At 39.1% G+C, this 14311-nt stretch overlaps 2 protein-coding genes across 2 annotated transcripts in view; one reads left to right on the top strand and one right to left on the bottom strand.

The window, feature by feature from the left end:
• TBL1X (transducin beta like 1 X-linked) overlaps positions 1–14311 on the bottom strand; it is a 195841-nt gene that overhangs the window by 73869 nt on the left and 107661 nt on the right. The window lies entirely within an intron of this gene.
• On the top strand, positions 9619–10896 carry KRTAP29-1 (keratin associated like protein 29-1). Its single transcript, XM_066571790.1, has one exon. The coding sequence runs from the start codon at positions 9619–9621 to the stop codon at positions 10894–10896; it is 1278 nt and encodes a 425-aa protein (XP_066427887.1).

Below are 14311 nucleotides of genomic sequence, written 5' to 3'. Positions count from 1 at the left end.
TGGAACAACTTTATAACTTTAGTACAGTGCTGTAGCAAAATTCACTAAAGAACATTGTTTTCTGTCTCTGTAAGGGACTCATGGGAAAACTGCTCTGTCTGAAGTCCAAATTACATCTTCCACTATTAAACTACTTGGTCTATACTTTGACAGGGAATTGACATTGTCCTTCACTGTGTTCAAAAACTCTCCACGGTTTTAAAAGTACATCTGGTATTTGATACAGTCACACATTAATCTCTCTGACCTCACAACCAAGGAAAATAAATGCTCCATAACATACTAAAAGAGAAAATGCCACTCTTGGATAGCTGAAGTGTGCCTGTAAACTATTCCTGGAAGCACAGACCCATTTGTTTTGGTTGGCTTAGCTACAGGGACCAGGGCTGAAGGCAGAATGAAGTCCCCAGGTATGTGCTCGCTGTGGGAGCCTCACTGCAGGACTTTGCTCCTCCTCCTCAGCTCTGCCCTGCTTTGGGCAGGGATGGACATTGGTGCAGGCTGGGCCAGGACAGGGAGCTGTGACAAGTCTCTTCCGACTGGGGACTGGCATCCCCGGGGCCCCTGGTGTCACTCCTCAGCTGCCAAGTCTGAACACCACATGAGGTGTAAACAGCACCAATGGACAGAACCAAACGTGTATCATACAGATCAGGATGCCTGATTCTGAAGTGTGGTTCAACTGCAGATTTGTTTTGTAACCTTGATTTACATCTGGAAAGATGCATTTTATCAGCTTCAGTCAGCCCTAGGTAAGCTAGGCAGCCCCGAGGACTCCTGCCATGGCTCTGCCCACTACAGCACTACTCCTGCCACTAAAAATGTCTCTGCTCAAGTGTGAATGTGGTGCACAGGCAGCAATGCAGGTGTAAGTTGTATCTAATAGTTAAAGAAAAAAAATGAATGATATATTAAGAGATCTACATGCACTAAAATTATTTTTCTGTACTTAGGTAAAGAGAAATCCTTTTTTAGAAAAAAATTCACATGGGTTTTACAATCACTCTTACATTAAATAATGTAGTTTGACCACACAAGTGAGTCAGGCAGTAAATGAAATTCACAGTAAATTCAGAGAGCAATTACTTGTTAAAGTCTGTGTTGTAGTTACTGTTAAAAATCTGTTGAACAGAAACATACTTGTTTTCATGTCCTACACAATTCATCTTGCCTTAAAAGCTTGGAATATAACAAAATTTCATAAGAAGCCACCAGTACCTGTAGAAAAAAACAGTCTTATCCAGAGATATTATTTTTTGCTACCAAGTCATATGTTTGGTGTTGTACACTATCTAAGCCATTTTTGTGCTAAGAAAAACACCTGCAGCACTGGAAATTGTAAATAAGACTGTCCTTTGAGCATTGAAAAAAAGAGAAAATATTTCAAACTTGTTTCATATTGTCTTGATGAAGTGTGTTTTGTAATTCAAAATAATGATAAAAACTACAGTTTAGGCTGAAGACTGATTCCCTAAGATTACATTTGACTGTCAATTCCAACTCTGCAACCTTGGGAAATACAACTCAATCTTTTTACTTAGATCTCACTGTAAACTGCTTTAGAATAGCTCACTTAGGATTCACTGATCTTACCAGTGTTTTGTGGTAATAAGCTGGACAAAACACACAGAAAAAATGAAACAAAATCCCAAAATGATAGAACAAACTTTATCAAAGTACACACATCCTCATTTTCAAAATTCTCTTCAAGACATTTCATCTTCTTAATAAAAAAAAAAACAACAGCCTTGACTTCGAATTCAAGGTTGATTGAATTTCGTCACACTCACAACCTTCCAGATCCTGCTAATTCATATTATTAATTGGCAGATAGCCAGAAGAAGCAGGGGAGGGAAAATCTAATTTGTGCATGTGCTTAGACAACCAAAAATTCCCCTTACAATTGCTTATCTCCCTATTCCCTCGGTTCATCTTCCAGAAAAGCAACAAAATAAGAGCTGAAACACTGCCTTAGTAGATGAGAATGAAGTGCCAAAAGTATAATGCATTTCCCACCAACTGCAGCAACACACATTCTTGCCTTTTTTACCTTCCTTGTTTTCACTGCAGGTATTAGCAGTTATTTTTAAACTGCTGCACAATATGGCAAGTCCCTCTGACAGGAGATGGAAAGCCAAAGCCTCTTTCCCAAAGAACTTCCATTAAAGCCCTTGACTAAGCCCAGTGGAGCTATTAAAGTAAAAGATGAGACTTTATGGCTCTCAAGTGAAGCAGGGGCATGTCAGGGATCCCCAGGTACCCAGAGAACCTCACTGCTTTCAGCTCTAAGGAAGGCACAGTTTACAAGGACAAAGAGGAGGGATGCAGGGGGCTACATGTAAGCACACAAAAAAATGGGTTTATCCACTTTCTAGGTTCACTCTCTTATGTCACATCCCACAATTATTTTTGTCTTTTCTCATTTCTTTGTCATGCTTTTAAAACTTTATTATTTCTCCTTAGTTTTTTGGGATATTCAGAATAAAGGTTATCTTTACACTGGGGTGGCTGAAAATTTGTAGTTTTCTATTTCCAAAACACAGCTGACTAAACTTGGCAACATTTACAGTATCTGCTGAAATGAACACCTGACTTGCTGTACCCCAAATAGCATTAATTAGATAACTGACAGTAAAATAATAAAAAAAAAGAGACTAAAAAGGAAAATATATGATGATCATTGCCATCATACTTTTGATAGCAGTCACTTTTTACTACTACCATTGAAAGAGGAAATGGTAAAATCTGAAAATATCTGTAGCATAAAAAATACACAAAAATTCATACTCAATTTTTACAGGTAATGTAGGCAATAGAAGATCTGGAGCTAAAAGCAGGATGTGAAATAAAAGAATCATTTAGGATGGAAAAGACCTTTAGGATCATGAAGTCCAAGTGTACAATAATGGTATTCATGTGCCTTGCAATTTGTTCCTTGCTGAAACCCCTGTGGAGCCTGACAGCCAGAAGCTGGAAGCCTGGAGTGTCCCAGCTGTTGCCAGAGTGCAGGTGACCCCAGGGGGCTGCACAGGACACTTAGGGAATGGCAGAACTCCACTGTGGGGAGCTCAGCCATGGCTGGGCAGATTTAATGCAGCACTGTGGCCTCACTGGCCAGGTTTTGCACTTCTTGCTGTATGGCCTGCAAAGCCTTTTGAACAAATGGTATTACAGACTTGGGATTTTATGTAGCTCTTCATTGTATTACTGCCATAGCCAGTGGGAATAAAATTGACTTCAGGAAACCAAAGGTCAACCTGCTGCAGTTTTTTTTTCTTGCACATTACTGCTAGTAAGAAGGTGTGTCAAACTGAGATTAACTCTAATTTGCAGGGACAGTGCTTCAATACCCCTTTTTGCAGTGTTGTTGCCATAGATACAAACAGCTGTCTCTGACCAAAACTTACTCAACCATTTGTCTGTTTCACAGGGAAGGTGAGTTAGATCTGTCTTTTAGTAGCATGGACTATGATTAGTAGTCAAAAATGCAGCAAACACTCCCTTGTTACCATGTGCACTAGCACCAGTATTTGGGGCAGACACTCATATATGAAAGATATCTCAGCTGGAAGCTATGCTACTATTTTCCAAAATCTGTATGCAAATTCAAAGCCATAATTTAGCCTTTAATGTAATCAAATACCCTTAAAACATGAGGGGAGTAAGTTTGTGTCAATAGGCTCAACATTCAATTCGAATCTTTCCAAAGATAGTTCACCATTAAGCAGAGCACACAGAAAACCATCTTGCAATTGCTCCCCCTCCTCTCAATTCTTTATGCATTCAGAAATACTTCAACTGTCCTGCCAGCTCCAAGAGGTAAGTAATTTCACTTGGAAAAAACGAGGCACCCTGTCAATCTCTTCCCAAGACCCAGGCTTCTGCAAAATCCAGTTCTATCTGTAAGCAAACACATCTTGCTTTAAGTCTTGACCTCATCCTTATACCTCTGTTTCAGCTTGATGGGCCTAATTTTAGTAGTGATTTAGTAATTAAATGAAAAAGCATTAAAAATGCCTGCAAAAAAAAAATCAGTCCCAGTGACTACTTCACTTTCAATTGCTTAATTTCTGTAGCTGCCAGATCAAAGGTATTGCAGATGGCACAGACCCAACAGCACAATTCAAACCTGAGGATGGATTATTGACAACTGAATATCACTGATGAGTAAACCAAAACTAAAACTGACAGCTTTTCAAATGTGCAGGGAAAGAAAGAGTTTCATAAGAATTCTCCTAATAGCCCCCAGTTCTTTTCTGCTTCCAGGTCTGTTTAGTTAGTATCCACTGTACTGATCTGGTGTAATACAACTGGGGATGGGGGAACACAGTATTGACTGGTTTTATTCCAATAGTGGGCTGAAAAGCCAATTAATTATGTAGAGATTACACACCATCCACAGGAAATGACTGTTGTTTTCAAATGTTTAATTACTATGGGGAAAAAAGTAACAGTGCTTTTAAAGCAATGCCCCAACAACTTCTAATAGATTGTCTATTACCTATAAGGAAGTGAGGTAATTCTAAGGGCAGAATGTTAATTTTTATCTGCTATATTAGTTAATATGAATGAAAATAATTAATATTTTCACTGAATATGAAAATAGGAATTATTTTCATTCATAATGAAAATGAAAAGCTAGTCTGCATTGTTCAAAACCAAACTAAGAGTGGCTAAATTAATGGAAGTGTTCAGATGACAAGGTACAGTGTACGAGGCTGTTTTATTCCTAGTTCTTAGGCTCAGACAATACAAAAAACAAGAGCAGGAAAACGTGCTCAGAGATGTATGAATTTATCTCTTTTATCAGCTCAGTTCTAGTTTAAAGCAGTTTAAATGAGCTTTGATAAGGCAATGGGAGCAGATCCAGTGGTGCTGGTGATTTGATTAGCTCCCTGCTAACCATCTCAGGCAGATTTAATTTGGAACAGAGCGATCACGTCTGACTGTGGTAAACAGCTCTGCACCTGCCCTCCCAGGTGACACCTTCACAGGAGACTGAGAGCTGCTGGGTCTGCAAGGGCTGTAGGAAAATCACCCATTCTAAGCTTCTGGTGTCTTCTCAAGAAAAAATAAAAGTTCAGTAAAGAGAATGATGCAAGTTTCCAGAAGACTAAGAAATGCCACAGTGAATAAAACCTGCTGTGTAAACTCTCTCCAGAGTCACTGAAAAGCTTTATTACAATTATCTAAACAAGCCCTGGGGCTCACTTTCGTAGCTAACTCGAGCAACTGGGACAAAGCCACAGCAAAAACCATACACCTGAAAGATTTCATCAACAAATCCACTCCAGGAGTAACAGACTTGCCACAGTACCAGAAATTTTATTTGCTCCATCCCTGTAGAAACAAGGCCACTCCTATTTTGCCTTCTCTTTCAAAGGGACATACAATTTTTCTGCTGCATAGCAACAACAGTTTAAATCAATGCAAACACAATCTCATTTGTCTCCAATATTCTTGTGTCAAAATATTAGGAACACAAAACTTAACGATGCAGACCACTACCTATCAATGAGTTCTTAATGCTCCCTCTCCTGTGAAATCCGAACCCAAACCAGACTTAGGAGTCCAGAGAAAACATGTGCCAAGAGGCTGGACTCCAACAAAGCTGACATACTCTTTATCCAAGCTGCTGTATGCGAGGCAAGAGCATGCACTGATTACAGGAGAGATGACAAAAGGAAGAGGAGAGCTCTGAGAGACAAGGGACCATGAAAGCTTTGGGGAAGGATTGAAATAATATCCACAAGATAAATGGAAACTCTGTGTAAGAAGATTTTGCAAATTCCCAACCACAGTTTTGATGAAAAAAAGTTAATATAAAGAAAGATGGTTAATTTATAAAGAAAAAAACTAGGAAGAACAGCTGACAAATTTATATTTATATAAAACTGGTAATAGGCAGTAACAGCAGGCTTAATACCAAGACTTTTTTCCCTCATTTTTTGATTTTGGCCACACAAGCTAATCAAACATCTATGGAGAAGAGAAATTCAGAGGATCCCCAGGCTTAGAACTCCCAGCCAGGGTTGTCAGACCATTCCCTCCTCCTCTTTCACTTAACCTCCCTGGCCCAAGTGCATCCACTGATTTCACTCCTTGGAGCACAATTTTCACATTGATGGCACCACAAATAGCTTTGCTTCCTTAACTTTTGCTGCTCTGGCCTAGGGTTATTATTTTAAAAACTGATAAAGTATTTGTTACTTTTCTGCTTTTAATGATCTTTGCATCATTTCAAACACTGCTTAATGGGGAGAATTTTCACTCTTTGAGCTTGCAAAGACTGTATATATTAACAGACTTCCTAAACATTATCTAATTAGGTTAAATTCAAAAGATTTGGGCTTACTCTTAAGTAGATAATTTACAAAGACCTATCAGTTTCTAGAGAGAAATCAAATGCATGCATACATTACAAGGAAAAGCAGCTTCTCCAGTTTACTACTAAACAATGATTTATCAACTCAAATTGTTTAAAACAGTCATCCAGCCATGATAATAGCTTGACATAAACCTGGAGTTCTTTAAAAGAAGGAAATAAACAAAATATTGGAAAGAAATAATTTATCTGGAAATGTTTGAGGCAATGTTTTGTGAAGACATGGCTGGAAAGACCTCATGTCATTTCAGATACTAAGTTTAGACTTAGCCATATTTTAACACAGCCAAACTTTTGACTTAAAAAATAAAGAATTTGCAAAAAAAAAAAAGGCATGAAACTAGAAGTGCAAAATAAGGTTATTGTTCTAAAACCTGATGTAATTTATTTTTAAACATGAGATTAATTTACATTTGACTTAAATTTTGAAGCACATTATTGAGCCTTAAATGACCAAAGGTATTGAATATCTCTATTCATGGAATGGAATCACATAAGGAGCAAGAAGACATCCTGTTGTTTAAGGCCATATTATAATGTTTATTCAAAAAGGTGTACTTCACCCTTCTTTTGTGCCAGTAAAAGAATTATTATTTTTTTATAATGATGCACTAATTTTAACATAGAGGAAAAGATTCATCTCAATGTGAACTCCTTGCTATACCTTGACCTGGAACAGTATTTCTAAACTAGAAGTCAAGAAATTGCCAATGACTATTACAGTAGGAATATTTCTTCATACAGACTGCTGTCTTCCTAATATTACCAACTGCACTCAATGGGACATATTGAACTTGCATTTTGAGATAAACCTCTGAAAACATAAGGTTTCCTTGATGCATTTTGCAGTTTCAAGAGGCAGAATTGGTTACCAAAGGCAAAATTGCACTATGAAGTTGTAAAATGTGACTGTAAATAAATGCCATGTTTTGCATACTATATATTTTTCATAATTGCCTATTTAGACATAAGTACTACTAAATGTGTGATATACTATATATGTATAAAATTAAAATATTAAAGACATCTGATATATAGTGTAAATAGTGCAGCAGAAAAGTTAAAGCACTATTTGAAGGCCAGTGACCTAAAGGGAAGTTTTAATTGTTTCAGCTTTTTCTAGCATCTCACACAAAGCTAACCTCAGGTTTTGCTTGGCACTTTATAATTCAATGAAGAGAGAAAATGTCTAGCCAGAGTCCTGGACTCACTTCAATCAGTAACAAAGATGCCAGTGGCCTCAAACCAGCTATTACTGAAAAGGATGAGCACACAGTACAAACTGTTCAAAGCCTGGTACCATTGCCATTGTGTTTACAAAGAGTTCTCTGAGTCAGACTGGCATTCTTTTGTGCAGCAGAGAAACAAAAATATCATATACTTTTAAAAGGATAAGATATTTAGTAATAAAAAGTGTACATATATTTTTAAATTCAGTTTTACAATGTTGAATGTAATCTTCCTTTAAACATACAAACCAAAGGAATTTTTTTTTTTCTATCAAGAAATGTAAAAATGATTAAGTTGAATCATTATATCCAGAAACCTTGATTACAGGGGGAACTAAGTAGGGACTAGAGAGAAATTATTCTACATTTCCTTGATCAGAGATATACAATCATGCTATAGATGAAGGCAGCTATGATTGATTATTCTGTTTATTAGGACTGCAAGCTGGTTAGATAAAAGGGAAAATTAATTTGTGCATGCATCAGTTGAACTAATCTTATTTAAACTGATTTAGGTTGACGATAAACACAATTCATGCTACAGACATTTGGGATGCTTGCTAAAGCACATTGTAGCTCACAGAGCAACCAATAAAAATGTTAACCATTTCAGATATAACAAAAATCACAAATCCACCTTGTTCTGTTACAACAGAGATGTTTGGGAGAGTGCCTTCCCTGCTCCCCCAATTTTCTCTGAGTAGGTGCCCAATATCCATATTAACCCAATCTCCAGAACCATTTATTAGAAGATCCAGCACTACAGAACCCTGGCTAGCCATCTCACATGTGAAGGTCTGAACTCAGCAGAGATTATTCAAAGGCTATGGGCAAGTCAATAAAAGACTATTTTGAGACCTACTGCACAAATGGTGGCACCAGTGTAAAACCAGGCGTGCTGCAGCTGTTTGCCTCTGCTCCTGACCTGGAGTTCACTGTCCCTGACAGCTGAACCAGAGCTACTGACTGATCTCTCACTGCATTCTTTAAAGTTAGAACTTCCTGGTCATTGAAAGATATTTCAGGAAGAGCTGGCTGGGAAAGGACTTTGCACTAAAACAGTCAGGGGACTTGAGTGCTCTGCTTTTGCAGCTCAGGTGAGGGCTCTGTGATACCTTAAATCACCTCAGCTTTTTCTGTGGTGATCACTCACTCTCCAAATATGCCATTACAACAACTTTCCTAATCACTGTATTCACATGTGTGAAAAAAATCAAGCTTGGACCAACGTCCTTGATTACAAAGCCAAGTGTGAACCTGTGACCTCAGTGTGTAAATAAAAACACAATATCAGTGATGACCATGATAGCAAATCCATTTTGATTAATTACACCAGAAATATCTCCAGTTTACACCAAAGAACTACACTTAACTTTCACCACTACATTAAGTAAACGTTTGAGAAAAAAAAAAATTCTCTTTATTTACAGCATTAGTGTGATGACTAGACAGGAAAATATCAGGTGAAAATGTTCATAAGCTGCTTGAAGATGGAATTCCTTCTGAAATTAACTGATGTTAATCTGTATATTGGGCACAAATTTTTAGCATGTACTATGTATATAACAGTATGTTTATCCACCAATTATATTCATCTTCCATTAAATCAAAGAAGTTCAGATAGGAACAAGGTCATACAAAAATGTAAATGGAAATACAGATCCTGTACATCTCTGAGGCTTAATTAACAACTTATTGAAAAAGCAATTATATTACCTGTCCTGTTTCCATGTGCAATGGCTGCATGAGACATTCAAATTATTCAGGAGCATGTTTGACGGGACTGCCTATTGTAATTCCATTTCTCCACCATGATGTGGTAAAAGAATTCAGTTTAAAATAAAATTAAAATTTAAAATTTGTTTGAATCAACCTTTAAAAAGCAGAAAATCCTATTTGTCTTCAGAGGAAAACTGTCCTAGCTGTGCTTGGGAAGCAGCTGATTTACTGCACTCACACAGTCCCTCATCAGAGGCAGGTTACAGAAGGCACTGTGTGTCCAGAATGTGCTACACACTCAGTGTGTGCCCAGTGCCTGCACACTCAGTGTGGGCCCAGTGCCTGCACACTCAGTGTGGGCCCAGTGCCTGCACACTCACTGTGTGCCCAGTGCCTGAGCACTCAGTGTGTGCCCAGTGCCTGCACACTCAGTGTGTGCCCAGTGCCTGCACACTCAGTGTGTGCCCAGTGCCTGCACACTCAGTGTGTGCCCAGTGCCTGAACACTCAGTGTGTGCCCAGTGCCTGCACACTCAGTGTGTACCCAGTGCCTCTACACTCAGTGTGTACCCAGTACCTGCACACTCAGTGTGGGCCCAGTACCTGCACACTCCGTGTGTACCCAGTACCTGCACACTCAGTGTGTGCCCAGTGCCTGCACACTCAGTGTGGGCCCAGTACCTGCACACTCAGTGTGTGCCCAGTGCCTGCACACTCCTGTGGGCCCAGGGCCTGCACACTCAGTGTGTGCCCAGTGCCTGCACACTCAGTGTGGGCCCAGTGCCTGCACACTCAGTGTGTGCCCAGTGCCTGCACACTCAGTGTGGGCCCAGGGCCTGCACACTCAGTGTGCACCCACTGCCTGCACACTCAGTGTGTACCCAGTACCTGCACACTCAGTGTGTACCCAGTGCCTGCACACTCAGTGTGTACCCAGTGCCTGCACACTCAGTATGTGCCCAGGGCCTGCACACTCAGTGTGTACCCAGTGCCTGCACACTCAGTGTGTGCCCACGGCCTGCACACTCAGTGTGTGCCCAGTACCTGCACACTCCTGTGGGCCCAGTGCCTGCACACTCAGTGTGTGCCCAGTGCCTGCACACTCAGTGCGGGCCCAGTGCCTGCACACTCAGTGCACTCAGTGCGGGCCCAGTGCCTGCACACTCCTGAGGGCCCAGGGCCTGCACACTCAGTGTGGGCCCAGTGCCTGCACACTCAGTGTGGGCCCAGTGCCTGCACACTCAGTGTGGGCCCAGTGCCTGCACACTCAGTGTGGGCCCAGTGCCTGCACACTCAGTGTGTGCCCAGTACCTGCACACTCAGTGTGGGCCCAGTGCCTGCACACTCAGTGTGTACCCAGTACCTGCACACTCAGTGTGTGCCCAGTGCCTGCACACTCAGTGTGGGCCCAGTACCTGCACACTCAGTGGGGCCCAGTGCCTGCACACTCAGTGTGTGCCCAGTGCCTGCACACTCAGTGTGGGCCCAGTGCCTGCACACTCCGTGTGTGCCCAGTGCCTGCACACTCCATGTGGGCCCAGTGTCCAAAGAAACAAACCCCTGAGCTTCCCAGGAGTGCTGCAGCCCGAGCTGCATTCACTGGCCCAGCTGTTTTTCTGCAGCTCTGCCCAGACAAGTTAAGCAGACTTGGGGTGGATGAAAATGCATTGCTGAGCTGTGTGAAGTCTTTGCTGGGCAAACTCAGAGGAGCAGTTTTGGGCAAGGCACAGCTCCACTCCCCCTCCTTGTGGCATGATGTTTGCTCATGAAGGTATGAACCTTTCACTGCTGCTGGCATTCCAGCTGAACTAAATATATACTTATTAATGACTACAACAAAAACTGCCTTTTCCTACTTTGCATATCTCTTATTAGCACTTTCAAGTGACTGGCACAGTGAATGTGGTAGCATGATGTGCTCTACAAATCAAATAGCAGAGTATGGGATTATCACAATTCAGTCCTACAAGGTCTGAGCTAGGCCTTAAATAATCACCAGCTTAGTTTAAAAATCAAAGGATAAGGCATTCTGCCACCTCTGTTTTCAATGCTAGCACCCTCTTTACTATCATTGAAAACCTTCCTTGAAACCTTAGCCGTTTTAAGGACAAAAGATTAAAAAAAAAAAAAGCAGCACAATAATTTTATTCCACCAGCAGTAGTTTAAAACTATACTTTGTAAGAGAAAGGCTCAAAGGAAATATTTCAGAAGTTAGCCATGACTGGAATAGTAATTTCATCTTTCTACCACAATGTAAAATATATGGATCCGTGTTCTAGCTACATATACTTTTTTTCTGACTTAGTTGATAGCCCAAAAAGTACTAATCAATATTTCATTAATAAAATCAGAGTCCAGTTAACCATGACTCACCAAGTAGCAAGAGAAATACTAGGGAATATACAAATAAAACTCTACTTCAGCCATGAAACAACTGCAAATTTAAAGAATGTTCATGTTCTTTTAAAATATGCCTATTTAAAAATATTAATACAACAGTTAACTATATTTCAGTGAACAGTTATGATGCCATTAGACTTTTAAGAATAACCACTCTATGAATAGTTCATGTGTACACCCTCAGGTGCAATATTATTTGATGGCAGCACTTGAGGAACGATGTTAGAAAACAAAATCAATAGAGAGTTTATTAGTTAAACCTCAGAATTATAAAGGATATTGTTTGAAAGCAGCTTGATTTTCTAGTCCATAAATCTAACTGACCAATAAAATTATTTGGTGGGAACAGGTGCCAACAGTAACTTCAGTTAACATACAGAAAGTCTCTGTACCATATACCTGTGCAATATAACTTATGAAGCTCTAAATAAATTGAAAAAAAAATTAGTAACTGTAAAAAAAATTATAAAAGCTGTGTACAGAACAGTATGCATGGGGGTATTATGGTACTTTTCCAAATCATGCATTTGCAAGCAAACTTTTTGTTTATAGTTTCTCTAATTTTCTTTATATAAAATGCAGCGTTCTTCTTATGCAAAAAGAAGACACATTTCCTCAAAACAAAGTATGTCAATGCTAACTTAGGGATAATGGAACATTCTTCTCAATTATACCAAATGAATTCTTCTGAAAAAATACTGTTCTGGAAACTTTTAAAAAAATAATGAACACTTTTTAATAATAATCTGTGCCTCTGCACTTCTACCAACAGTCACAACTTGCACTACCACATTTCATTTGTGATATTCCTAAACTGCACTTATTCCAAGCTCTTTGAGCAACAGAAATCTGTTGATATGCCACTACATTTGAAGTACCTTCCACTACCTCCTATCTGTTTTATTCTTAAATTCAAAGTAACTCATTCATACAAGAAACATAAAACTAGGAAAAGATGACATGTTTCTTCCTAGGCATCATGTGCATACATCTACTTTTCCTACTTTTTCAAACTTCCCCAACCTTTCATTTTTTGACATCTAATTTCACCTCATCTCTTTGCTTTATTTTGCTTTTTACAAGGTTTTCTAGTCAAAATACTGTCATCCCCATAACATATCCCACATGATCCTGATAAAGCTGACCTTACCACTGTCAAACCTATCATAGCAACAACAGTTAACAATAGTTAACATTCTAACTGCTGGGGACATCCCCACTAAGAGCCAGACAAAGGTATAGAAGATGGTACTCTACATTATTAGCACCATTATTCCTCAAAATTACTGATAATTCAGGATGTCAAGGTCTTGAATTGCTAGAAGACCCCAGAAGGATTTTCTCTTGCAATTTGAGATAAAACAAACCACCAAACTGTATCAGAGAACTGGGTGATCTGCTTGAGTATGTGTTTGTGAAACACAAAAAGAACTGTGAATCTCATTCATCTGAGAGAAGTAAGTAGAAATGCCATGCAGTCAGTAGTAACTCATCAGGCACTCCCAAATTTAATTGCTAGAATACATATTAAATGCACAGGCCCAGAGTGTAATTACAATTTGGTATTTGAAACTGTTTAGTTAATAGCAAGCATGGAAGTTCATTAGCTTAGTAAACTAGGGAAAAAATTGCACTTGGGAGAAAGTACAAGGGTAAAAATGTGCAGAGCTCTCACTTCCCCACTGCCACCAGGGACCAAAGGTAATGATTAAATAGCCCAGAAAAGGCAACTTGTGGCAAAAAAAATCATACTCCCATTCTGGGTTAAGGGTGTAATTAGCTTGAAATACAGATTATACTTGAAAACCCAATGAAATTAATTCTAATGGGAAAATCTGGCTAACTGAAACAGCACAAGACCTCCAACTTGGGATTCAAGTTTTAAACATGCTACACAAAAAACCCCAAACAAGCAACATATACTTTCTTCTAAGTAGAAGAAAAGCATTTTTAGGGATAAGGAGGCTGTTAGTAACCAAAACGAATGTTAAAAGACAACTTTAAATTAGTACACTGCAATAATTTGTGCCTTAAGTCTGCAAAATGTTTGTGAGAGGATCATTTCAATGATGCTAATTTTCAATACATTTTGGAGCACTAGAGAAATTCAGTAAGACTGCTAGCATTTTCTGCTAATGGTTGAGGATGGTAAGCAGTATGATCTCAGTAATTATAGAGCTCTATGCCATTACTAATCTCAGGGAAAATAACCACTGAACTTCCAAAGGATAAATTCACTGGGAAATTATATGAACAAAACTGAAGCCAGTCAACATCCTTTTACAGAAATTTGCTAAATAACAGAGAATTATATTTAATCATCTGATAAAATTACAAACTCTGGTCAGATTATATTCCATAAATGAAACACACAGACTTTTGAGCAGCATTTACCTTACAGCCACACAAAACTCAGAGTAAGAAATTATTATCAGTATCATCAGATGTGAATAAGATATACCTATGAAAAAGTAGCTGTTACCAGGAAATAATAATTGAAAAAGTGCTCTACATTTCTCCAACAAAATCATCCATTACTTACTCAACACTATTTAAGAGTAAGATCAATGATACAGAA

Source organism: Molothrus aeneus, chromosome 2, assembly GCF_037042795.1.
Source record: "Molothrus aeneus isolate 106 chromosome 2, BPBGC_Maene_1.0, whole genome shotgun sequence".
Classification (NCBI taxonomy): Eukaryota; Metazoa; Chordata; class Aves; order Passeriformes; family Icteridae; genus Molothrus; species Molothrus aeneus.
The sequence above is the reverse complement of the archived record's forward strand: the minus strand, read 5'-3'. Positions and strand labels throughout refer to the sequence as shown.